This window comes from Cololabis saira, chromosome 19 (assembly GCF_033807715.1).
Source record: "Cololabis saira isolate AMF1-May2022 chromosome 19, fColSai1.1, whole genome shotgun sequence".
NCBI lineage: Eukaryota > Metazoa > Chordata > Actinopteri > Beloniformes > Belonidae > Cololabis > Cololabis saira.
The window spans coordinates 16885329-16913306 of NC_084605.1; the positions used below are offsets into that span (position 1 = coordinate 16885329).

The 27978-nt window shown below is 42.1% G+C and overlaps 1 protein-coding gene across 2 annotated transcripts; it reads right to left on the reverse strand.

The window, feature by feature from the left end:
• Positions 1-11192: 11192 nt before the first annotated feature.
• Positions 11193-27906, reverse strand: LOC133419320 (S-adenosylmethionine synthase-like). Of its 2 annotated transcripts, XM_061708424.1 has the most exons (9): positions 27673-27906; positions 24308-24385; positions 20195-20317; positions 19951-20063; positions 19160-19303; positions 14700-14918; positions 13826-14008; positions 13348-13481; positions 11193-12983 (listed from the first exon to the last, which is right to left on the reverse strand). In XM_061708424.1, the coding sequence occupies exons 1-9, from the start codon at positions 27761-27763 to the stop codon at positions 12881-12883; spliced, it is 1188 nt and encodes a 395-aa protein (XP_061564408.1). In that variant the 5' UTR covers positions 27764-27906; the 3' UTR covers positions 11193-12880. The 2 variants fall into 2 exon arrangements, with proteins under 2 accessions (XP_061564408.1, XP_061564409.1); XM_061708425.1 differs by lacking the exon at positions 11193-12983 and having other exon boundaries at positions 13344-13481.
• Between the last annotated feature and the right edge of the window lie 72 nt (positions 27907-27978).

Below are 27978 nucleotides of genomic sequence, written 5' to 3' on the forward strand. Positions count from 1 at the left end.
GGCAGGTCCTATTTAAGTGATTTCTTGATTGAGAACAGGTGTGGCAGTAATCAGGCCTGGGTGAGGCTAGATAAATTATGTGATAAACCACAGTTAATTTATGTTTTAACAGGGGGGGCAATCACTCTTTCACACAGGGCCATGTAGTTTTGGTTTTTGTTTCCCCTTAATAATAAAAACCTTCATTTAAAAACTGCATTTTGTGTTTACTTATGTTATCTTTGTCTAATGTTTAAATTTGTTTGATGATCTGAAACATTTAAGTGCGACAAACATGCAAAAAAATAAGAAATCAGGAAGGGGGCAAATATATATATATATATAATCTTTTTCATATCGTTCATTTTTGCAATTTATTCCCCTTCAGCATTAACTGTTAGCTTCTTGAGCAGTTTGAGACTAATTCTCTGTCGACCTTCTCTAAACTGGTTAGTGGCATGAAACCCCCCATGGAATAGATTTTATTTAAGTTTCTGACAGAGGTTTTTGATTGTGTTTTTACTAGTTTTTATCAACGCTTGTCTTTTGCCAGGGTCTGTCCCAGCTGCTTTCAAACATGCTATAGTCAGAACCCTCCTTAAAAAAATCGCATCTTGACTCTTCTGTTTTCTCTAATGTTAGACCTAATCATAGTTACATTTACTAATCATAATTACAGTTACTAATCATAGTTACAGTTACTACTCATAGTTACCATCACTAATCAAAGTTAATTACTAATCATAGTTAGAGTCACTAATCAAAGTTACAGTTACTAATCATAGTTACTGTTACTAATCAGTTACAGTTGCTAATCAAATTTACCCTTTCTAATCATATTTACCGTTAGTAATCATAATTACAGTTACTAATCATATTACCATTACTGATCAAAGTTACAGTTACTAATCATAGTAACCGTTACAAATCAGTCAGTTACTAATCAAAGTTACCCTTACTAATCATATTTACTAATCATACTTACAGTTACAAATCATAGTTACTTATTAATAATAGTTACCGTTACTGATCAAAGTTACAGTTACTGATCAAAGTTACAGTTACTCATCATAATTACAGTTACTAATCATAGTTACAGTTACTGATCAAAGTTAGTTACTAATCAAAGTTACAGTTACTAATCATAATTACAGTTACTAATCAAAGTTAGTTACTAATAAAAGTTACCGTTAATAATCAAAGTTACTGTTCCTAATCATAGTTACAGTTACTAATCATAACTACAGTTACTAATCAAAGTTAATTACTAATCAAAGTTACCAGTACGAATCATAGTTACTGTTACTAATCACATACACATACGGTACTCTGCCCCTTTTACATGGAACAAACTTCAAAAGGATCTAAAAATAACAGAACTTATTCCACTGAGTGATTTTAAGTCTAGAATGAGTGCACTTGAGACAGCATCTCTGATTTGTAACTGTTTTAAATGATTTCCATTTTTTGTTTCATTTGATTTTATTTGATTTTAATATTTCACATCACACCTCTGTACATTTTAATATCTGAAATCTTGTGCTGCCTCTTGGCCAGGACACCCTTGCAAAATAGATTTTTAATCTCAATGGGTTTCTTTTCCTGGTTAAATAAAGGTTAAATAAAAAAAAATAGTAAGTTACAAATAAAAGTTACAGTTAATAATCAAAGTTACCGTTACTAATCATAGTTAGTTACTAATCATAGTTACTGTTACTAATCATTGTTGCAGTTACTAATCATTGTTACAGTTAATAATCATAGTTAGTTACTAATCATAATTTCAGTTATGAATCATAGTTACAGTTACTAATAGTTACCGTCACTAATCATAGTTAGTTACTAATCAAAGTTACAGTTACCGTTACTAATCATAGTTACAGTTACTAATCATAATAACAGTTACTAATTATAGTTACTGTTACTGATCAAAGTTACAGTTACTAACCATATTTACTGTTAGTAATCATAATTACAGTTACTAATCATAGTTACCGTTACTGATCAAAGTTACAGTTACTAATCATAGTTACTGTTACTAATCAGTCACCGTTACTAATCAAAGTTACCCTTACTAATCATATTTACTAATCATACTTACAGTTACTAATCATAGTTAGTTATTAATAATAGTTACCGTTACTGATCAAAGTTACCGTTACTAATCAAAGTTACAGTTACTAATCAAAGTTACAGTTACTAATCATAGTTACCGTTACTAATCATAGTTACAGTTACTATTCATAGTTACAGTTACTTTTCATAGTTACAATTACTATTCATAGTTACAGTTAACCGGTCTCTCATTTACCCTTTCTGTCAAAGGGTACTGGAAAAAGTTACAGTTACAGTTATTTCTAGAGAAAAATGTTATTCTCGAAAATTTCCAGTCTGGTTTTAGATCCCGATACAGCACAGAGTCAGCTCTTTTAAAGCTGCACAATGACATCGCCCTGTCTGTGGATACATGGAGTCCTGCTGTGTTGGTGCTCCTGGACCTCACAACTGCCTTCAACACAGTCCACCATGCAGTTCTTATTATCTGACTGCGTTTGTTTTTCACTGAGAGGCTGCGGACGGACGGCTACTCTTATGGCACTTTTCCACTAGTACCTACTCAGCCCGACTCAACTCGCTTCGCCTCGGTTTGATGCTTTTTCCACGAGGGGTCTAGCCGTGCCGAGTAGATACTTTTTCCGTAACTACTCTGTCGAGGTTCTAAAGCCGCTTTTGCACTGGTACCACCTCAGCTCGGTTCTACCCGTTTTGCGCTTTCGCACTAGGGCTGAGACGTGTAGAGCCGCTCCAAGTCGGTACTTTTTTCTGTAACCATTTCAGCCAGGTTCTTTGCGGGCTGAGCAGGGACTATTTCTGACGTCACCACCCTCCGCGCCAGTGATTGGTCGGGGGGCGGGGACGTCACCACCCTCCGCGCCTCTGATTGGTCGGGGGCGGGGCCGTCAGACGTTTGAATCAGGAAGCGGGAGTCAGCGCGAGAGCGACCCGCGGCTCGCAGCGATTTTATTATGAAGCGCAAAACGTCTGTTTGGTGATCCAACTCTGAGGTGCAGATGTTCATAAACCTGGTGGCTGTCGAGAAAAAATTAAAAAAGCGATGTAGACGGGCTGTTTTACTCTCAGCCGCTCCCGGCTCCAGCTGATTTCTCATCAGCGCCGACATGAACAAAGCGGTTGCGCAATCGAGTACGTCACAGAAGCTTCACCCCAACCTGCCCACTTCTCCCCTGGCAGTGCGAAAACACACGGGTGGAGCCGTGTAAAGCCGCACCGAGCCGTGCCAAGTAAGTCCTAGTGCGAAAGTGCCATAAGCGGGCTGAGTCCTGCTGCATCTGACGTCATCACACTACACGCCACCGATTGGTCGGGGGGTTGGGAGTCAGATGTCGGAGTCAGGATTTGACATCAGCGAAAGAGCGACTCGCGCCTTCTTGTTCATTTTATTCGACGTGCAATGGCAGCCCAGAAGTGTGTTTGGTGATCCAATCCTGAGGTGCAGATGTTCATAAACCTGGTGGCTGAGGAGAGAATTAAATAGGGATCTAGACGGGGTGATAAGGAACGACCAGATCCACCAGGAGCTCTGTCACTTCATAGCTGCTCGTGGCTACCAACGGACTTTTCAGCAGCGCCGAGACAAACTAAAAACTGGTTTTAACTTAAAATGTGTGACATCATGCTATTATGATTTGGACAAAAATAAATTCACAGTCATGCTGCCAGGTAAGAGTTGGGACACACTTTCATTATTTATGAAAGAATGCATCCAAACCTTTGGTACGATAATTACCAATGCAGTTTTTGATGACTCTTGGAGGTTTCATATTGAAAGTATGTTCGTAATAAAGCTCTCCGTTCACAGTGTGCAGATTAGAGTATCCAAATATAGATTTGGAGGACAGGTCTTCTACTATCAGGAACCATTACTATGGAACCAACTTCCAATCTGGGTTCTGTTTCATTCCCTCCTGACTGCCAGTGGCAGTAAACGGAGTGGATATGTCTCCTCGCGCTCCGCGCAGGTCGAGATTTAATAACAACAAAGTCACGTGGGTGACGTGTAGGCTACCTCCACCTCCACCCCGCCGGTCTCGGCGGGTGCAGGGGCAACACCAGCGTCCCCCCAAACCCCCAAATAATCCTCGAGGCGCTCTATGAGGGCCTCGGGCCGGCGGTGGGCAGGTTTTCACATCAGCACCTGGCCTATTGTACAGCCCATTCTCCAGATGTATGGGTTTTGAAAATACTGTCCAGGGCTACAGGTTGCAGTTCCGCCGCCGGCCTCCACCACCCTCCGGGGTCAGGGAAACCTCAGTCAGAGACACCGGGAGGGCCCTGTGTTTGTCTCAAGAGATAGCCAAACTCTTGGACAAAAAAGCCATCACAAGAGTTCACGCACATACACAGAGCAATGGGTTTTACTCAACATACTTTCTCATTCCGAAGAAGGACACTTCTCTTCAGCCTATACTGGACCTTCTGGGTCCTCCTTACTTGAGGAGTGAGCAGCTTCTTTTCACCAGACAGGGTGGGGCTTCACCGGCCGGACGTAGTTCGTAGAAGGATCACGTTATTCCGGCCGGATCCTCTCCACCCGATCTGGCTCCCCGGCTGGCCAGAGGGGGCAGTGTGGAGCCCAGGACTGTTGCATGTTTTTGTGAGGGTAGCTCTCATTAGCTGCCTAAGGGAACACGGGGAGAACATGCAAACTCCACACAGAAAGGCCCTTTCGCCAACCCCACCCAGGGTGTGGGCGCTGAAGTCATGGGGGAACTTAACATGCACTTCAGCGCCCACAGCGTCCCCGGCGGGAATTGAACCCAGGACCTTCTTGCTGTGAGAAACGTGAAACGGCTTTCATGGAGAAAAATGTAATCACAGAAAATTTCAACAGGTTAAATGCAGCATCCTTCAAAAGTCATTGGGGTGTGGGTTTTCTTAAAGTGTTGATAAATCTTGTCTTGTCTAACATGTTGTGCGTCTTGTCTTTTGTTCCCGGCCTGTACCGTGAGTGGGCTTTCAACCACGATGGGCCATAAGTAATGTTGTTGGTGGTGTGTTTTAAACAAACTGATCCTGTAGGATGCTTGAGGATCTGTATGTCCTCATGAGGTTAGTGGACTTGGGGCCTGATTTACTAAAGGTTTGCGTGTGTTAAAACGTGTGCAAACTTGACAGCACCCGCAAACCAAAGTGCCAGCTGATCTACTAACAGCGTGCAAAGACGACTGCGTCTCTGAAATGCGCAAAATTGCACACGCTGTTCATTTAGTACTTTTGCCCTGATGAATAATCAATATGGGGCGTACCCCCGCAGAAATCCTAAATACTGGGAGGGGAAGATGCAAATTGCTCCATTTACCACGCGCAATGATATTTACCAAGCCTGAAAGTAGTTGCGCGTATTGTGATTGCGTCTGTATTTAATACGTTCGAAAGGAAGGTGCTAATCTGCTGCTGCCGTTATTGTGGCAAGGAGGCGACATCCAAAATCAAAGAATACGCAGAGAGAGAGTCTTTATTCTGCTGCATGCTATTTTAAAAATGGTTGCACAAGTTTTATTAAAGGCCACTTTTTCTTTAGTTCTTCGCCTTATATCTTGCGACCTTCTCTTAATGTGCCCCCCTCCACTCGCCCACAAGCAGGCCAAGCCTTTGTGCCAAAACTTTGTATTTTATTGATTACTTATCTTATTGAACGTGAAATCATCCTTCGTAAATTACATTTAATTAAAACCCGTGCTTATTAATCACAAAACACAGGTTAAACATCATGACCAAATCCGCTCCGACCCGCTGTGTCAGGATCAGCGCAGAGACTGCAGCTTCGCCTGAATTATGCTCTGCGTTAAATCGACGGCGTAGCCGACGGCTTAGGGTCGCGGTGCGGTGTGCGTCGCCGTGTAGCCTACGCCGTCGGTTCTGCGTTGGTGTGACGCGGAACCATAAATCAGCCTTTAGTGTGCGCTCTGTGCGCTGTTCTGAACACTTCTCTTCTCTTCTCTTCTTGCCATATGATGGTCCCGTCTGTCACACATTTACTGTCAGTGTTTGCTATATAATATATAATATTTGCAGTATACTGTGGACATCTGAATAAAAACTTAACTCATGAATAGATTGAATCAAAGCGCTCTCCAGCTCTGTGTCTGATGTCTTTTTCTCCTCAGATCATGCCGAGCACCGCCAGGTCACGCAAACCCGACCAATTAAATATTAAAATCAAATTCAGTCCTGTGGCCCGTTTTTCTATTTCGTATTTTTGATCTGTGCCTAAAATTGAAATATGAAAAACCAGACGTTTTTCCGTTTTTTGTGTTACCAACTGCATTTATTCTATCGCAGGTTTTCTCCGATATTGCGTTTCTTTTGGTAATATTTAAATTTCTTTGCTGTAGTTCATGAATGTGTTTATTTGCCTCTTCCACTAATATCTCTAACTCCAACTCGTCAAATTTCATTTTGCGCTTGTGACTTGTGACTGTGCATTCCATCCAGACTCTCTTAAGACACGCAACACCTCATTTAAATACTGCTGTTTGCACCTGTTATCAATTGCGCACGCAATCTTAGTTGATCACCCGCAAACCACACGCAAACAGCACGCGCAAACTTTTTCAGTGCACACGCAATATGTACTTTTTATTTAGGATCTTAGTAAATCGGGCCCTTGGTGATCAAACAAGGACTTTCTACCCTTTTTTAACAGGTTTTTGTGGCACTAGTGGCCTTTTATTGAGAAAGTAGGTAAACAGGAAACGGGTAGGGGGGGGGGGCATTGCAGTAGAGAGCGACAGGCTGGGACTCGAACCTGCGCTGCAATCTCTACAAATGCCGCCCGCTCAACCCACTGAACTATCAAGGGCCCAGGACTTCCTACCCTTGAAGTTGTAACTCTCTTGTCCTCAGTTGGTTGACAAATTTGAATATAAATATGACCTTGTTCATATGAACAGCTTACTGGGACATTTTCCCTTTCTTATATACCTCCCCGTAGCTATTGACAGCTTTGGCTACATTGCTAGTGTCGCTCATCACTGTTTGGTACAGGTTCAGTTGCTGTAAGTTCTGGTTTGCAAAGTCCACCTGAACCACTAAATCCTCCACTGAGCTGGAGCGGCCTTCCCATCAGCATGCTGCTTGTGTGCTTTCAGTCAACTCCGGACAGAAATCAGCCGTTACCGTACGGTCACCTACATGCATTGGGGTTACACTGCCAACTTTAATCGCCCCTGTGTGTCGTCTCATTGACGATAGCTCCTTTTTTGAGTAGTAGCATACCATGCAGTTGACGGTCACTTTCCTGTTTTGGAGTTTCAGGAATGACATCTGATGGGACATTTGGCTGACAGGTGCTCGGTATGACGCCACGGGATCTGTTACTCTGTTACTTTACATAGTTGTTGCTGTTGTGATAATCAACATGAGTTTACGATGGCAGATGTGGAGTTGGTCCACTGTGGGTTGGTGACTTGAGCAAGATTTGGAAAGCAAGTGGGTTTTTACTCACTCACTCATCACTCACTCATCGTCCGCCGCTTGTCCGTTCCCGGGTCGCGGGGGCAGCAGCCTCAGCAGAGATGCCCAGACTTCCTTCACCCCAGACACTTCCTCCAGCTCTTCCGGGGTGAGTCCGAGGCATTCCCAGGCCAGCCGAGAGACATAGTCTCTCCAGCGTGTCCTGGGTCTTCCCCGGGGTCTCCTCCCGGTGGGACATGCCTGGAACACCCAGAGGCGATTCTAGGGTCTGTTGGGGCCCTAGGCAAAAATTTCTAGGGGGCCCCTCAAACCAGCGTTCATCACCGTTATGTTATAATAAACTGACACCAATGAAAACTTTATGAAATTTATATTTATATACACACTGCTAATTTACAAACACGACACTGTGTGTAGTTTTTTTTTGACACTGCGTACAGGTGGATGGCCGTGATCATGGGAATGACAACATGGGGCCCCTTAAGGGAGGTTTCTTACTGGCTACTGAGATGTCATTGATAATTGCCTTATGTTTGTTTAAGGAGGAGGATGTGGTCATTGCGGTTACCACATTTTGAGATCTGTACAGTAAAAACAGCCTTCAATACTTTTTTAGTCCTCAAAACCCCTGATAGGAAACACTTTTGTAATAAAAGTAATTATTAATTTTTTTTTGGGCCTCATGGGCCCCCCAACAACTCGGGGCCCCAAGCAGTTACCTGCCTTGCCTGTTCACAAGCTGCGCCCCTGGGAACACCTCCCTAAGGAGGCGTCCAGTGGGTTTAAAAAAAAAAAAAAAGAATTTAAACAAACCCTGGTCCAGGGATTGGGCCGCCAAGACACCCCGCTATGACTGCTAACCAGACCACATTGCACCAGCCTGTCATGGTCCTTCTTGGAGGTGGTGAGCCTATGGGAAGGCGGGCTCACGTTGCCGTTTCGGGCTGAGCCCGACCGGGTTAACACTGCTATCTGGACCGTACTGGACTGTTGTGGTGAAGAAAGAGCTGAGTCGAAAAGGCGAAGCTCTCGATTTACCAATCAATCTATGGATGGATGGATGGATAAACAAACTATAATGTATTCCTAAAACACAGCATTTTACCATAAAAGTATCAACACCATCATGCAGTATTTTTGGCATTCTGGGAAGAGCATTTTCCTGAGCTGCACCTGTGAAGCGAGATACCTGCCATGATCTAATTATTTGGTGGGTATAGGTATAGCAATTTTGTTTCTTTTTTTCACCCATTGATTACTGCATGTGCACATTATGCTATAGAAGGATTGACCAGCTAGCTAAAGTTTCAAAGATAATTATCTATATTTCTGTTGTGACACCAGCGTTTTTATCAGTGAATTCATGAAACTTTGTCTTGTGTAAACATTTTACCGCGTAAGTCGCTTCAACAGTTGAATCAAGGCTAATATTAAGTAAGATTACACTGTACCACGGTTGTATGAGGATCAAAAACACTGCTGTACTTTCTGTTACAAATCCAACATGTACAACTATTCTGTAACAAGAAAAACACATCTCTGCATGTGCTTTCAGGTGACATGGCAGGAGTTCAGTGCTGGATGGTCAGACGTGAGGGGGTTCAGCCCACGTTCCTCACGGGGCTTACTGCCCTTTTTTTCCTTGTATTACACCTTTTTCAGGCTGGAATAGGCAGCATGCAGTTCATCCAGTAGAGCTGAATTTTTTTCTTGTTTTCTATCTTAACTCTTTTTCTTTTTTTCTTTTTTAAATCAGAAACAGTTCAACTTAATTTTTATACAATGAATAAACAATTATTATTATTATTTTTCTTCTCTCCAGATGTTGGAATATACCCTGGGAGCCACCAAGAAAACTGGCAACGTTACAACCAGAGTACCACAGTGAACCCACACGTGCCCACTCTGGACTCATGGATATTAAGTGGGACTTCATTTATCTCAATCTTATTCTCTTTTCCTTTGTCTGCCTCCCTCCATTGAGAAACTTGGTGTCTCAGTGAGTCGTAACTGCCAATGTAACTGCCAATGTTCTTGGACTTCCACACCAACTGTAACTACAGTTTTGTAACATGTATAGTGATCATTATATTGATTTCATTTAAATGTAATGTTCGTTCATTTAACATGCAATTTTTCTGCGTGTGAGTTTTGCATGTCAACTCTACATTCAAATAAAAAGTAAAGTGCAATAAGAAGCTGAACCTCTTTCTCTGACATTGCAATCACAGTTGAATCAGGCTAATATAACGTAAGACTACACTGTACCACGGTTGTGTGACAGTTACATCTGTTAAAATGTTTTAAACTGTATGCAATCATGACTATTCATGTCTTAATGTAGTTTAAAATAGTTTATTAAAATGTATAAATGATACAAACTTGTCATTTAACAGTATACTGTGAATGTAATTTTAAAAATCAGTTCATACTGTATATTCATGAAAGGTACAAAACTGTAAAGTAAGCAACAGTAAAGAGATGTTAGTTTTTATGGTAATGGGTTTTTATTTTTTGGACCATAGGCCTCTGTTCTCAGTCTTGAGCTTTGGCAAATTCTGCTTAGAAACATTAGAACAGTGTTGGCAGATGTTTAGATTCGTGGACCCTCCCCCCCCATTGCATTAGGGGTTGGGTGATTATCAGCATTTTTAAATCGGCCAAAGAAGCTCATGCTGGCCCACCTGGTGATGTGTGCACAGGGATGAACTGACCCTCACATAACCGAGCACAGATTTCACTTTTGTTAAAAGTTGACACTGCCATACTATGTCATTCTATCAGGTGAGTCAGATCCTTGTATTTCCTGTTGGTATCTTACAGACTGCAAAATAAATATGAATTCAATTAAACCTTTGAAGACATGCCGTCGGTAGAAATTCTCATGTAAAAACAACCCACTCAACTTTGAGGCTTCCCTCTTGTTACGCTTTTATTTAAATATATTTTGATGAAAGTCCAAGTGACTTATAAAAATGTAGGTTTTTTTCCCCCTCCAGTCAGGGTTTAGTGCATCATTGCACCGAAACTGGTGAAAATGACCAATGATCTTCTCGTGGCCTCCAACAGTGGACTTGTCTGCTTGTCCTGTTTGATCTGTTGCATTTGATACACTTGATCACATTTTATTTTGAGACTACAGCATATTATTAGGATTAAAGGAAACGGCATTTTATTTAAGTCATTTATCTGATTTACAGTTTAACATAAATGACAAATCTTCCTCATGTCAGTGCTTGGACCGATTCTTCCCGCCTCATATTTGCTTTTACTGGGTAACATTAGATGGCATGTCGTAAGTTTCCATTGTTATGACTCGGTTTCACTTGTCCATGACTTGGTTATGCTTCTATAGACCTGGACTGCTGAGGGAGCTCCTGATGCATCTCTCCTCAACCTGTTCGTCCGCTCTTCTACTTCCACTCTGTTCATGACAGTATTGTTGTCTTTTATTAAACGGTGTTCCTTCTCCCCAGCAGATGTTGCTGCTCTGTCGTAGCCCCCAACCCTCCAGGCACATGGCCCCCCTTCTGGTCCAGAGGTTTCACCTGGTGCTTGTTGTATTAAAAAAATTCAAGGTTCTGTCGGCTTCCTTTTGGAAGCAATGATTTTAAAAACGTTTTTATTGGAGTTGAATTCATTGGACCACGTTGGAATGGCTCTGGTTGTTGACTCTGAGAGGCGGAGAGCTGGAAGTGTGGGGTCTGTGGGACCACGGCTACAGGGATTAAAGAACCAGGCCTGTGACCATGGGGAGCATTTTTCAAAATGAAAACATCACATTATAGCCTAAAGAAAATGTTGCACTATGTTAAAAATAAGAGCTCAATTTGACGCCCTTACATGTTTGATCAAACACTGAAATACAGTACATATTTGGACATTTTCACATGTATGAAATTACTTTGACTTGTTTTAATCTTAAAGGGATATTTTGATTGAATATTAGGATTATTTTAGCTTTTATATGGGTCCATAATCACCCTCTATGTAGTGGATTCATAATATGGTGGTTTGTAGCTCTGCCCGATTGTGTTATACCCTATATCAATGTTGCACGATGGCTTTTTGGGGGGGGTTTGTTTTATAAAATGTTTGCCAGCAGAGCTGTAACAAGCGCAGCCAAAAAGTAGTCTAGTGTCAAGTTCATGCTAGTGAAGCGCTCACTTCCTGGTCCCTGCCTGGAAATCCTGACATGACTATAGGAAAGAAAAATTGCTTATTTTGGTGCAAACATAAACTTCTGAAGGTCTTGAATCTGAACCTCAGAACAGAAATAGATGACACTGGTCTAGAGCTTTGTTTTTGATTTTCATTGCAAGAAAAATAAGACCAAGATGGCATTAATGGTTAAAATCCAGCCTAAATCCCTTAACAGCTGCAGGAATTATACTGACCCAGTTCATAGTGATGATAAACAGTTGACCTAAAGCATTATAGTGATCCACTGTCTTTCTGAATGTGTTTGGGCTGTTAATCCTTTTGGATTTGGTCTTTCACTTAAATGTGATTCTGGTCAGTTTTTGTCTAACACTATTGATCAGTAATTCAGCAGTCATGTAAATGGCCTCCATATGTGGCTTGGCAAGCCAACTATATTATTTTCCTCTCTGGATTTGACTACCACCCCCTGGAGACCAAAGGCAGTGGTCACAGAACTGGATAGGCATGCAAACAAAAATGATGCAGAGCAACAACCACACTAATATCAGCAAACAAAAAACACCCAGAATGACTTTCAGTGGAGTGGTAATACCAGTAAATGGTTTCTGATGTTAAACTTGTTGATCCAAAGTGGTGTTAGTGATTCTGCAGCCATCGGGGTCATTTTGAACCGTGGCTCTTAGAAACCCCCTGTGTGTCATTGGATAGCGCCTACCCTGGACACGGGTGAGTAATGGCTGTGAATGGGAAGGGTACCAGACCCATTTTCTGATGGGGATGGCTGGCCAGGATACCTCCAAACATTTGTCCATGGAAAAAACACTAAAACATCAATATGTTGGGGTGGGGGGTCTTTGTTTTGGTGCTTTGTTGGAACTGCAGCAGCCAAAGACGAAGGTTTTGGTGGCAGTTACAAAGGTCAACCATAAATTTGGCTTCTTGGTTAAATCATTCCAGTTGCAACATCAAGCTCATCATCACATCCATTAACACTGCATGTTGCGTATGGAGGGGGTCTATTTTCAGTCAAGAAGGCACTTCAACTCATAACGCCTCCTACTAGCCTGGTATGAGCAGAAATGATTTGTACCCTTTCATGAACCATCTCTTAATACTACCCTCACATGATCACTTGCAGCTGCCTCTTTGCTACAGGATTACAGGAGCACAAGGATAGTTATGTAGACGCCCATAAATCAGACCTCTCCCTCACTCTCACACACACATACTCATTTACACACTATAAGTTAAGGTTCTTCGGGACCTCCCAGGGGAAATCCTTCCTGCCAAAGTGTCCGTAGCAGGCTGTCTTCTGGTATATTGGTCTCTTTAGATCCAGGTCTCTGTAACACAATACATTTTAATAAAGCGAGGAAAATACAGCCTTCGTGTACAGTACTGTTTGAAAGTTGCAGGCGCCCCCGAGTCTGGTTTTTATCAGGTCAAAATTTTAGTTTTAATGGTGTCTTTAGTTTCAGTTTCTTGAAGTGAGAACAAAAAACAGGCTCCCCTAAATACAACAGAAACATTCATCATTATCAACGATCAGTCTACCTTTATCACTGTATTTTGTTTGTATCTTGGTAAACTGAAAAATACAGTATTAAAACTTTGATATACAAGATCAGGGGTCCCCAAGACTCTTGAACAGTACTGCATGTGGCTCAATGATAACCAAAAACAGTCTTACAAAACAAGAATCCTCACCTGACAATAACACCTGGCCTGAGGTCAAAGTTTTTGTTAACGATCTGCAGTAGCTCCTTCTCGCTCTTCGGAGAGGAGCCGTAGGTGAAAAGGGAGATGGACAGTGGATGAGCTACTCCAATTGCATATGCAACCTGGAAAGAGACGGCTTTGGTGACGCTGGGGTTTGGAGAGTGATCTTGTGTAAATGCAGAACAAAATAAAGTAAAAGGCGCAAATACTGTCAGCACAAGAAGATTCCACTTGCATGTTCCACTGAGTATGTTATTTCAAAACCACAGGCACAATACGCCATAACAGCCTCTCATTGATAGACAGAACACTTTACTGTGCAAAGAAATAATGTTCTGTAATTTGTGACTGCAGCTTCATAGTGTAAAACTTGCAAAGTAAAGCCTTGTCCATGTGGTGTGGATCATCCGTCAGAAGAGCTGCATCAGCGTCAGATATGCTAAATATACTTCAGAAGTGAACTCACTTGTACCAGCACCCTCCTGCACAGCTTGGCCTTCACCAGAGACTTTGCAACCCAGCGTGCAGCATAGGCAGCGGAGCGGTCCACCTTTGTGTAGTCCTTTCCAGAGAAAGCCCCGCCCCCGTGTGCCCCCCAACCACCATACGTGTCGACGATGATCTTCCTGCCTGTTACTCCGGCATCACCCTGGCAAGTAATCACAAATAAGAGTCACATAAGGCAGAATGGTATGAACTGATTGCTCCTTGGTATCTTGCTCTCTCTCATCGCATGTCTCAGGTCCCCCCAACAAGTTGGTACTTTTTGAAGGTAATTCTTTTCTAGGGAGAGAAATGTGACTTCAAGCAGCAATTCATAACTATGAAAATTTGGAGTAACAACAATTTTTTTTCCTTCCCTGATGGGTATCAATACGCTGAATAGATGAAATGTGTTGTTGTTATTGTGCTGGATAATTTGTGGGTGGCAGTTGACCTGGTTGTCATCTGTAATTTGACCACTAGATGGCGTTGATTGCTACACATTGACACTTTAAGCAAGCACCCAACTGTCAAAATACTATTTTCTATAAATGGGACAATCTTTCATATTGTAGCTGCATGATTACTAAACCTAAACCATGAAAAGCAAAGTCCAGGAGTTTGTGTCATCACATCTTATAGATCACCCTCCTCTTTTGCTTTTGGCTGTTCCCTTCCGGCGTTGCCACATTTGTCTCCATCTTTCCCTATCCTCTACACCCTCTTCTCTCACAAATCTGGATAAAATACTGTAGTCATCAGGAATAGCATTGCAAAGAACATTTAAAGAGCACAAACAAGAAAGAAAATGCATGCAAGTGCATGTGTCCCTGGCCTTTGACCCATTATATTTTTACCTGTGGCCCACCGATTACAAACCGGCCGCTTGGCTGTAGGTGATACACGGTGTTCTCATCCAGGTATTTTGCAGGAACCACAGCTTTGATGACCGTCTCCATCAGGACGCTCTTCTGTTCCTCCAGGCTCACATTGTCATCATGCTGCACTGAGACCACCACTGTGTGGACTCTCCTGGGGATCACAGCACCGCTCTCCTGGGTGTAATGAACTGTAACCTGGATGAGGACAGAGCATTTCTGATAATCAACTGTCGAACTGAACACACTGCTATAAGCACCAAGAATGCTTGAAAGAAAACACTGAAACATTCTTAAATGGTCCTCTATGAACCCTTGTTGTAATCCCTCAAACCTGAGAATTAGTTCAACATTCAATAAATAATGCCACTGTCTTTTGTCATTTTCAGAGATAGTGGGGTTTTTTTTGTGGAAGGGTACAAATAAATGTTTTCATCTAAGCACAAAATATTCTACCATTTCCACATTGTTTTTACATTTGGGACTTTGCCAACGGTGAGTTTGGGAATCTCACGTGTGTAGCAAGCCCGAAGGATCAGTTTTAGCTCGGTAAGCATTTCTTAGCATTTCTAAAAGTGTTAAGGAAAGGCGTGCCCCGGCTCATATGTTACATTCCGGCATATTCTGGTTCGTCTTTGCTTGTAAACACATTCTGAAGGTCGCTGTCCCACTTTCTAGTGGCTGTACTATACAATCTCTACATGACAATCCACTGACAGAATTTCCTCTACAGCCAAATCGGTGGCATCCTGAAAAATGAAATATTTCCTTCAGTGGTTGCCATTAAAAACATGACAAATCTGCAACAAGGTGAATGGGATGCTCATGCAAATCCCTAAAAGGCTTAGCATGAAGAGTCCACCGGGCTTCACCCGTAATGACATCTGGACCAGCTGATGAGCTCAGATATATAATCCCCTTGATGTAGTTCAAACAAGGACCAATCAGACCTTTCACTTATCTATCCGATCAAGACATCAAATGTGTCAATTTTGGGCAATATCTCAACTATTCTGGCTTGAAAAGCAGAGATTTGCAGCAAATATAAGGAATGTATTCATTTAGCCATTCTTTACTCAGGAAGGTCCATTTGAGGTCCTGGGTTTGTTTTTCAAGAGTGTTGAAGTGTCCATTTATCTATTCAATTCAATTCAATTGAAGTCAATACAATTGTATTTATATAGCGTCTATTACAACAGAAGTTGTCTGTAGGATCTTTCCAGGGACCCAGAACATGACCCCGATCAATTATTACATGAATATGCGAGCCTCTGGTGGCCCTAGGGGGCAGGGATTGGGGGATGGGGGGGTCGTCGCGGTGGGGCCCTGTCCCTGACCGGAGGGGGCCTTGGGGGTCTATGGGGGGGTACCTCATGGCGGTCGGTGGGGTGTTTGGGAAGGGCCTGGGTGGGGGCCGTGGCCTGATGATTATGATTATGATTATTATTATTATTATAGAAAATGGATGGATGGATGGCCTTGTTGGGGGGTTCCGGTCCCCCCCGCTGCCCGTGCGGCGGGCGCTCCTTTGTTCCTGGGGGGGGCGCTTTCATAGGGGCGGGTGCACCTGCCTGCGTCGGCGGTCGGGGTGGCCCCGTCTCTCCGGGCAGGCTGGCCCCTCGACGGGTGGGGGTCGTTGGCCTGGAGGGTGAGGGCCTCCTGGCCGCATGTCCGGCCCGGCCCGGGTGGTCGGGGTTTGCCTGGGTCCCGGTACACCACGTGGGTTCCCTGGCTGCCTCCTCCCGTGGTCATGGGGGCCCCGCCCGCGGGTCCCCTCGGTCGCCGGTGGTAGGGGGCGGGCTTCGCTGGCGGTGGCTTTCTTCTCGCCCTCTGTGGGGTTGATGGCGGCCTGGGTTCCGGGTTCTTCCTTGTCGACTTCTGGTCTCTCGTGTGGCGGGGTTGCGCCCTCTCTCCTCCACCACAGTTAGAGTTCATGTGGAGCATCGATTGGACTGTTGGACACACACACACACACACACACACACACACACACACACACACACACACACACACACACACACACACACACACACACACACACACACACACACACACACACACACAGCTACACAGACACACACATCTGCTCGTTCACCTGCATGCTCGCTCCACAGTTTTGGGGGTCAGATAGTCACGGTAGCCTAGCTTAGCTGTGATTGGGTCCCGGGACCTGGGATAGTTGCTGCTCGTGTCTGTTTGTTTTTTCTCTTGCAGATTTCCAGGGCTTGTGTGCTTGTTGTGCGTTTCCATGTGTTTTTCGCGTCTTGGACTAGCAGCGGATGTAAAAATATATCATATACAGTATATTTTATATAAAAAATGCATATATATATATATATATATATATATATATATATATATATATATATATATATATATATATATATATATATATATATATATATATATATATATATATATATATATATATATATATACTTTAGGTTCTTACCAGCATGGTCTAACGGGGGCATTCAGCTCCTGAAGCCCTGGCCTGCTAACAAACTATGTATCACCAGCACGACTTCTGTTCCTGTTCTTAACATATGTCTACAAAAGAAGTAACTTTCATGGTTTTCACATAGTACAGCAAACAGTTACAACAGATGAGGAGAGTATCATGTGGAGGAATAACGATGTTATAAAAACACCCACAAGCACCATTGGAACAGGGAGCATCAAGACTGAACATCCAGCCAGAGTGAAAAGTAACAAGTGTTAAAGGTTTTAACTCCCTGAGAACCGTGAGTTGGATCCAAGTCTGGATTTAGAGTCCACGGCAGCACTGCAACAAACACCTGAACGTGACCTGCTTGTCAAGTAAACCATATTAAATATGACTTACCGGTAAATATAATTTTTCTTATGTTGCTTACACGTTTTTTACATTACAGCAGCCAGTAGGTGGATTTCCATAATAAAATAAAAGCTAAATAAAAGTGACAATTCTGATTTCCTTACAAGCTCCGACTGCAGGGGGCAAATGTTTCCACTGAAAGGTATTTTTCTTTTTATCAGCCTAACTCCCCCAGAATCTCCTCCTGCAAGACATGTCTTCAAAAAAGAAGAAGATGGACTGAAACAGCTTAAGTTTTGGACAAATTATTATGACTGCTGCTACTGCTGTTGAGACAATGTTTCACAAACAAGGACGGCAGCGGATGATCATTCAGTTGATCATTCAAATGATCCTTCCGAGCAAAGCCCTGATTTAATACAGTAATGCATGATGTTGTGGCCCAACTGCATTGTAATCATGAGGCCATCAACAGCTGGTAACTAGATTTAGATTTGGATTGACTGACGACATCCCATCCAGCGATGCTGGAGACTTGCAAATGTGAAATAAGTGTAATTAACAACTGAAGTGGATCAAAACATTAAATCAAAGACAAGAACTGATATTGTTAAAACATCTTTTATGACATGTTAGTCAGTTTTTAATTCACTTCAAATATTGACTACTGTATATTATAATTTTGTACCACATCAGGTGAAATTAGAAAAAGTTTTTGCATTATATAAATTCACTTCTGTTGAATTCCAGATTAAAATGTGCAACTTTGCATCAGAAATCCATTTTAATGCTGATTCAAAAAAAAGTTTTGGTCTTCATTACTAGATTTCACATCCAATAAGGCTCTAAAACCACTTCAGATGAATTAATATAGAGCAGTAAATATATTTATATTATGGGGTGAAGACTGCTTAGCCAATGGCTAACCATCATCACTTTGTCATTAGCCATCTTCACGCTATGAAGCTTAGCGACGCAAACAGCAGTTTGCACTCTCTGGACACCAGGCCTCGTCTAAAAGCAGCAGTCATCTCCGATGTCACCATCAAAACAATGTGTGAAATAGATATTGGTCTGTGAACTTTCGCCGGCAGCTCGTCCATCGTGGATGGGCTGATGGAGCTGGTAGCCACAGCTAACATTGATCCACATAAGGTGGGCGTGTTCTACTCGGCTTCCTGTTGGCCCATTTATGACATGGTGCCTGCACTACGAGAAAAAAGAGACATGAAAACTGCTCTTCAGAAAACTATTGCGTGACGTTGCAGATCATCCGTCCAAAATGATTTAAGTCTACTCCTGCTACGTGTTTACGCAACATTTCTACGTTGAATGTGCTGAGTACATTATATGGTACACGCAGAAGGTTTCACCAGTCAAGTGGTGCATCTCTAAATTAGATGTATTGCTTTATATAAATTTGCCTGGCGTGGTAGAAAAAAATGCACCCCCCTTACAGTGGTCATGGGTGTTTAATCAAATGATTGAGACCAAAAGGTTTTATCTGAACCAGCCTGTAAATATGTTTATTTCTGCTCTCAAGCTGGACGTTTTAACATGGGAGTCGAGGAACTGCAACAAATCTAATCCAGCATGAGACCCAACCCAGAGGTTAAAGGGTTGGCGCTTGTTTTTACCCCACCTGTGTCTTGGAGTCAGGGCGGAGCCAGGGAACAGTCCCATTCCGTCTCAGTTCAGCCATCTTTGCGTTGAGCTTGTGAGCGAGGACTATGGTGAGGGGCATGCACTCCTCCGTCTCGTCTGTGGCGTATCCAAACATCAGACCCTATTTACACGGAGTGAGTACGGTTAGACCTCCGCACTGAACACACTTTTACATCTACAGAGGTTTTCACAGGGTTCAGAGTACCGTATTTTCTGGACTATAAGCCGCTACTTTTTTCATAGATTTTGAACCATGCGGCTTATACAAAGGTGCGGCTATTCTGTGGATTTTTCTTCCACCGCTCGGGGGAGTGCTAACCGGAATTAGAATATAAACTAAGACAAAATAAATGCAAAGAAGAATACGCTACTTCTTCTTTAGCAGATAGAAGTAGGTAGAAGCAGATTTCAAACAGATAAATAGATAAATAAATACCGGTTATTTTCTCTTGGTTCTGTCCAGTTTTAATCAGCAAAGTTGCTGCCGTGTTAAAGACACTGTTAGGAAACGATCTATTTAGGTACAAACATGTACATCATTTACAGTTCAAAATCCTTCTGTACATGTAGTATATATCTAATCTAACAACATAAATATCTGCGGCTTGCATATCTTTTTTTTAAATAGAGCGGGTGCGGCTTATATACAGGTGCGGCTTATAGTCCAGAAAATACTGTATTTTTGATGTTTTCCTGTCTCTGAAATCAGTTCCATTTAATGTTAATTTATTTTATTTTTCACAAACACTATCTAAGTGACCAGATAACCTGATCTCCAGCTCCAATCTCACTCTCCACTCGATCAATATGAACTCCCTGGGCGATGTCGGGAGACTGCTGCTCCAAGGCCACCAGCACGTTGCAAGTCTTGTAGTCAAAGCCTGGATGCGAAAAAGGACTATGAAGCAAGAAATACTGACTGAAAGTGGTACTTTCAATTATTCATGAAGAAATCATCACCCTAAAGACACCAAATTATGTTGCAGACTGATGGATTTAAGTTTCCACTCACCTTTCTCTGAGTTGTCATAACCGATTTGTTTGATGACGTCTCTCACCACCCCCTGGTAGTCTATGCATGCGCGTGACGTGATCTCTCCACAGAGCAGCACCATGCCCGTCTTGCACACCGTCTCTGTCACGACACACAGGAGGACATTCAGGGCGTTAGTCAACATGTGGGCTTGAAAGATGAACATCCAAATATTCCCAGCTTTGTTTTAGTGCAGAAATGACAGAAACTAAATGTGCACAAGAAAATGCATTTAAGAATATATTTAAAAGTCTAAATGTAACAAAAAGACAATCAATATACGTAGCGTCACCCTCCTGAGCTGCCTGATGGTTTACCAGGATCTGATTTGGATTGAGTGAAAGTCACTTTGCATGTTCTCACCAAACTCCTCCCATCCCCCTTTTATTGCATGACCAACTGCCCGGGCTGTAGCGGGCTGGACTCCCCCCAGTCTGCTGCTTTCAGAGTTCCCGAAGCAAAGCAACCTCCCTCAGCTTGAAGGCCTCTCTCCCTGGGCTTGACCAGCACCAGCCTTGAGGACTGCTGCCATGACAAGCACCAAGAACTTTGTGGCCGCAGTCGTGGTTGGCCACCTCAACAATGAGAGGAGGAACGTGGCCCGTTCAGACTCGAAGCCCCCCCCCCGAGGTGATCAGCTCAGCTCCTCTCTCTACCTGAGTGTATGAAGCTGAACATATTTGATGACAGGACTGAGTGAGCTGTTGTTGAGGGTCTCCTAGCGCCCACAACATGCTGTCTTGATCTTCTGCCTTCAAACTTTTTTAAAACAATTTTTAACTGCATAGCTCCGGATGTATTGCAGATAATAAATACTTCTCTTCAAACAGGCCAGTTTCCCCAGGCCTTGAAAACTGCAGTAATAAAACCTTTTCTAAAAAAATCAAATCTGGATGCTACAACACTTAGTAACTATAGACCAATATCAAATCTGCCATTTTTAGGGAAAATCATTGAAAAGGTCGTTTTCCAGCAAATCCATGCTTTTAAATCAATCTTTTATATCTTTTTGACGCATTTCAGTCTGGATTTCGGCCACACCACAGCACTGAGACTGTACTCATCAAAGTCTAAAATGATATTCATCTGAATAATGATACAGGCAAATCCTCTGATCTGGTATTACTGGATCTGAGTGCTACATTCGACACAGTTGATCATAACATTCTTCTCAGCAGACTGGAAAAGTGGGTGGGACTTACCGGCACTGTGCTTCAATGGTTTAAATCTTACTTGCAAGATAGGGACTTTTTTGTGTCAATTGGAAATCATGAGTCTGAGAGAACCAAGATCACATGTGGGGATCCTCAAGGGTCCATTCTCGAACCGCTTCTATTCAACATCTATATGTTACCCCTAGCTCAGATTATCAGATTATTATACATAACAACATTTCCTACCATACTTATGCCGACGACACACAACTCTATATTTCAGTCTCACCACATGACTACAGTCCCCTACTCTCATTGAAGTAACTGTAGTCATCAAATCAATGAGTGGATGTGCCAGAATGTTATCCAGCTAAATACAGAAAAGACAGAGGTGATAATTTTTGGCCCTAAAAATATGATATATTACCAGGGGGCAAAACCCCATTTTTTGGGAAAACAGACATGGAACGTTGTAAAAGGTTTGACACCAGAAATGATATCTAGGACCTTCAAGGATCACAACCTGGGTGGACAACCCGGTCAACTAGCTGCTGGAAAGCTACAGGGGGCCAAAAACCCTCTTTTTGGGACATTTTCCAGGCAAAATTATGTATCTGCAAATATTTAGGTACTACAATGGCATTAATAGTCATAGAACTATAAAATTTGGCAGAGAGTATGTTGACACATAGGGGAAGACAGGAAAATAATATTCTGGGCCTTGCTGCAACTCTATTTTAAGATATAACTCTCAACATCCCAAAAAAAACAAAAAAAAGTACTGCTCGCCTAACAAATTCTCATGAAAATCAATATTTTTCAGTACTTTATGGAGAATATCTATGCCTACCATGTATATAGAAAACTTCCTTAATTCATAAGCTTTCATTTGAGTCCAAGATGGCCTTTCTATCTCGAAGGCTGCACTAGCTGTGGCCAAATGTCTGCTCTATATCCCAAATCAAGAATTGTACTGAAACTGAATTTCCAGTCAGTGTTCCACGAGATGAGGTCAAGTGCTATTTCTTCTTCTATCATTTGAATAACATCCTATATTGATACTTAGATATTGATGATAATAAGAAACAAAATTCCTGTCAGCAAAACATTTATTTTCATTTGGATTTTCATAAATTGAATACAAAATAGCCATTTTCGTGGCCAGAACTAGATTGTGATTTAAAAAAAAGAAAAAAAAAAAAGTAACCTGACATAATACATGTCCAAATTACAGCAGGTATAACAGGTTTTAGTATCAGTGTCTAGTTTTCTGATTCACTGCTGCTGCCACTGAACTCCAATGTGACTGTGTTTAATCTGTTGCATCTGGTTGTCAGTCCCTGGCCACGGCACCCTATGTAGCATGGAACTCCCTTCTTTGCACAGGAACAGTTCTTCTGGCAACCTTTGACACATCCACATGAGATTGTCTTGTTCATTGACACAGGCCAGGCTGGCTTTGTAGAAGAGATCTGCTAGAGGAACTGCTTTTCCATTATCCATAGACCATCCAAATTCTGTGCACAAGGGAATTTTTGGCTTGGATATGTGTGCACTCTTGTCAATGGGTGTTGCTAGAGCAGCCCTTTTCAGGTGCAGGAGAAATGCTTCTTCTGTTGGGGGAAGTAGCTTTAAGAGTGTTGATCTGTTGATCAGGAACTTGTATGCTCTCAGTTTGCCCAGATCTGAATCCTCAAAATGATCGGCTGTGGCTGTATACACAGCTATGGTGAGGTCCCGTGCCTGACTGTACTGGGAAGCATTTGAGATATGGGCAGCAGACAGAGAAACAGAACACTGGAAATCACAGGTCGAAACTGTTGTGAAGAGGTTGTTTGAAAAAGATGCTACTGCCACTCAGAAGTTAGAGACCATCCAGATGTTACATCCACAGTTATCAGTTCTACAGGAGCAGATGTTGCTTTTTCAGGAATCACTTAGTGAACAACCAACATCTGTTTTCTGGTCAATCTTCCTGGAGATGTCAGATATCATTTCTGGTGTCAAACCTTTTACAACGCTCCATGTCTGTTTTTCTGCTTGGCCCCCTGGGTATGTATATATATATATATATATATATATATATATATATATATATATATATATATATGTCAGGGTTTGACATTTCCCCCAGTTTGTGTTTTCAGTTCTGCCCCTCCTGTTTCCCATCTGCCCTGATTGTCCGCACCTGTGTCTCGTTATCCCCTGTGTATATCTGGTCTTGTCTTTCCCTGCTCCCTGTCGGTCTGTACTGTTTGCTCCCTCCATGTTCTCCTCGTCAGTTTTGTCGGTCATGATCCTGGTCCAAGTTTTGATCCTGCGCAGCAGCGCTTTCGGTTTGTTTTTGGTTAATAAACCCTGCTTTTTGTGAACTCCTGCCTCCTGCTCTCCTGCGTTTGGGTCCTCAACAAACCAAACCCGTGATATATATATATATATATATATATATATATATATATATATATATATATATATATATAGCCTATATATATATATAGCCTATATATTATTATTTTTTTTTTTAACACTCACAAATTATTTTGGTTAAAATTGCCTTTATTTCTTTTTAAGTTGGAGTTGAGGTTGAAGACCCCTGCTCTAAACTACTGGTAAGAAGCCCAATGTACATGCTCCTTGTCGTGGGGCAGTTAGCAGTCACACTACAGCTTGAACCCTCTCACCACGGACCCATGGTGGGCGTTGAGGTGAGCTAGTCAGTATCTCTTGATATCAGACATGAGCTCAGGTTCCTACATCACCAGTGGTGACATTCCCTGCCCCAAGAGTCGAAACACCAACACCACGCCTTCAACTGCTAGCCATCCTGCATAGCGGCCGGCTCGTATGGGACCTCCCGCTGGTGATGGGCCAACAGCCAAGCTCTCCATTAGTTATTGGATCTCTCTGCGGGAAAGTAAACATACCACAATGCACTCACCACAAGCCACCTTAGCATCAGGGTCTTGCTTCAGGTGGGCATCGAGCACGGCATCACTGATCTGGTCACATATCTTATCTGGAAAGGAAAGAAAACAGTTTAAATGCATCAAGGCCTTAAAGTCATGCTGCTCACTCCAGAGTCCTGGATCGAGCGTGAAATATCATCTTTCACTGCACCATCAGAGTACTTCACATCAATCCTTGTTGAAGTTGTGGGGCTATGAATAGACTTCGGTGTGGTAAAAACATGCCAGTGTGACACTGACCCCTCCGACAGATAATCAAAGCTCGCCGGCCCGGCTGCAGATCTTCACACTGCTCTGTGCTATACAGTAACTGAATAATGTACTTGTAATGATGTGTTTCTGAAACATGTTTCTCAAAACCTGTTTTTATCCATCTAGTCATTTTAGCTTTTATATTAGTTATTTAAACTATATCTTGAGTGTGAAAAAATAAAAGCTCGTGGGACACCTTTGCAATTTCATCCCTTATTTTCCTGTTGAAGTGTTTTTGCTGTTAATACTACGCGTTACATGTTATTTTCACTATACCCATGTACATTATTTGAATTTTATACATCAGTTACTTCTGGTAACTTGGAGTCTGTTAAAGTTTGATATTTTTTTTCAAGGAATATAAAAGAAGAGAAGAGAAAAGAAAGAAACGCAACCATTGTTGTATCAACCTCTCATCTATCGATGACTTGTACCGGTCCAGGAGCAGGAAACGGGCAGGTAGCATCTCTGCCGACCCCTCACAGCCAGGACACAGACTGTTCCAACTCCTCCCCTCTGGACGGCGCTACAGAGCACTGTACGCTAAAACCTCCAGACACAAGGACAGTTTCTTCCCCCAAGCTATGGCTCTGATGAACTCTCACAACTAATAGAGTCTCAGAGAAACCAACCAATCACGTGCAATAACAAAAGCAATAGCAACTGCTAACAATAGCAGTTACATGCTGTAACAAGCACCATTATCATGTCTGACTCTGCTGCATCTCTCACTTTTTTCTATTTTTTGTATAATTTTTTGTATAATTTGTTTTGTATAATTGTATATACGTTATTTATTTTTTATTTTTTTTTTATGTAATTTTTCTCTACCTCAAACTGCTGCACCTTAGTTGTTTATATGTCAACAAGTACCAGTCAAATTCCTTGTTGGACAATGTTCGAACCTGGCCAATAAAGATGATTCTGATTCTGATTCTGATCAAGAAGCAAGATGATCATTTTAATGATTGGAAAGAGAAGGAAGGAAGATGCTATACAGCATTAATCTATGAGACAACATCAAAGAAGCAGAAATATGGTAACAAATCATCATGAACACAGCCTGAACCGCTTGAACCTTGATTGACGATGAATGAATGATGAATGGATCTCATCCAATCCCCTAAAGATTCTTCTGTGCTCCTCACTGATACACTGACACAAGATTTTTACCTTAAGTATACTATCCGAGCCCAAACCCCCCCCACCACAACAAAAATCCGAAAAAAAGAAACAAAAAATGTTATTTATAAATGTGTGTGTTATTTTTAAACTTTCTACTGAAAATTGAGTTTCTGAAATGTTGAAAAGAAATTTTTATTTTTTATTTACCAAAATAACAACAGTCGGCAATCCGGCTTGAAAATGATGAAGGTAAAGTCGGAGCAGGAAATCTACAGACAGAAACGACCAAGCAGATAAATTACATTTGTTGGGGTCTGCATCAAACCGCTGCGTCCTCACATTTCATGGAGGTGGCCGGGGAGGCCTTAGCCCACAGCAAAGGTTAAGGCCCAGGGTTCCCGGGTGCAGTGCACATTCGTTGTTGATTTGATGCAGGAGGATAAATCAATCATTAGGGCATGTCATAGGTACCCGCTGAATCCATGCTGTCGCTACCGTCACTTTAGCTTTGGCTGGTTGTGTTGCTGCAGAATTGGATCTGAGGCTGAGAGTGTCAAGCTAGAATCCAGGGATTACAAATGACTGTGAGATAAAAAGGATCAAACAACATGAGACTGAAGTGGCTGTTTCTGGATCAAAGTTCCTGCGAGTCTCTCCAGATAACTGGTGCTACCTTCCCATTTGATGGGCTCCTCCAGCATTAGAAGTAAACCCCCAAGAAGTTGTCTGGTTCTTTACATTTTCTAGCGACATAAACCTGAACTTGCCTTTCTGAGACTGTGGGTGGCGCTCTGCAGATGCAAATCAGAAATCCATAAAGTTGGATTGTTTCTTGCTATACGACTGAAACAACAGGAAAGCTTGCTAACAAGGTTATAGAATTTCTAAGTGTTTTCATTACTAAAGACCAGTTGAGGCATCCGTGCCTCCTCTGACATTTGGAGAACTTTTTTTATACTTTACATAAAAAATATTTGATAGAAACCTTCTAGCTATAGAATAAAAATCAGGACCTATAAATTATATAGCAATACGTTACTCACAACATGAAGTTTGGTTAATCTTTCGCTAATATTTTAATTAAATGCTGGAAGAACCAGCTTTACCCCAGCATGCACTGTGTTATCGACACATTACTTCCTTTTTTGTTGTCATAAAAAAAAAAAATGCTAAAACTAATGTCAGATACTTTGGAATGTTATCCATTAAATGTTCTCAGAGGACACATGATCTGAGTGGTCAAAAACATCAACAGCCCTGGTCTGGGTACGTCCTCCTGAGGGTCTACTGTCTAGTGAATGAATAAAGACCAGGATCAGCAGCACGGTGGAGATGTTGCTGTGGAAATGTTAATATTCGTGAGTAAGTGCACATACAGTGCTGCACTGTATGTGCAGTATCTCTTGTGTCCCCTAAAGTAGCAGCTGCGGCTGCAGAAGTAATTTCAGGAAGCTGAAGAAGAGCTTCAAACCTGCAAACTGAGAAAAACTCAATCTGTTTGTGAAACCTGACGATTTTGGATTGACTTAAACCTCTTAATTCTTTTTGAAAATGTTTTGAACTTCTGTGAAATCTGTGTATTTTTCAAATGTACACAAGACAAAGTATTTTTCAGAAAAGTACAGGAACTTTGATTTAAGTTGAATCAACTTCAGAAGAGTCACAGCCCCCCCCCCCCGCCCCCCCCAAACCAGCATCACATGTAACTATAATGCAAGTACATAATACTACTATTACTACTAATGATAATAATAATAATGATGAAAAGAGGAAAACTGTGAAAACCCCAGTCCACACACATTCCGTGTGGCTGCACATTGCACTCCACTGGACTCTGCACATTCCTCAAAATCATCAATGATCACTGAAACATGAAGGTGTTTGTCTTTTTTCTTTTTTTAACATGAGGAACATGGCTCCTCAGAGGAAACGCCGCATGGAAAGGGAGCCCTCTACTCACCAGGATGTCCCTCTCCCACGGACTCTGAGGTAAACATGAAGGAGCCGTCATTAGGAGCGTGCTCGTAGTTCCCATCTGTTGTGCCATTCATCTTTCTGTAAAGCTGAGCAGAGAAAACTGGAGTGATGGACTCAGGAGCGAAGAAGCTGTTGTGGCGCAAGATGAGTTCTTGTGCTTTTTATTCCAACAGTGTGAGAGAGGCAGGCAGGTTGTGTGGAGTTAAATCTCAGTCCCAGGCTGTGCAGCCGGATACCTCTGCACTATATAAGGAAAAGACAACATACATGGGGGCAGGGCCCGTGTGAA

Coding starts and splice junctions, on each gene's coding strand:
- LOC133419320 (XM_061708424.1), bottom strand. CDS start 27,763: ATGAATGGCACAACAGATGGGAACTACGAGCACGCTCCTAATGACGGC. Junction 14,009..14,699: donor TTGTAATCGGTGGGCCACAG/GTAAAAATATAA, acceptor ATTACTTGCCAG/GGTGATGCCGGAGTAACAGG. Junction 12,984..13,347: donor AGGCCAGGTGTTATTGTCAG/GTGAGGATTCTT, acceptor ATTGTGTTACAG/AGACCTGGATCTAAAGAGAC.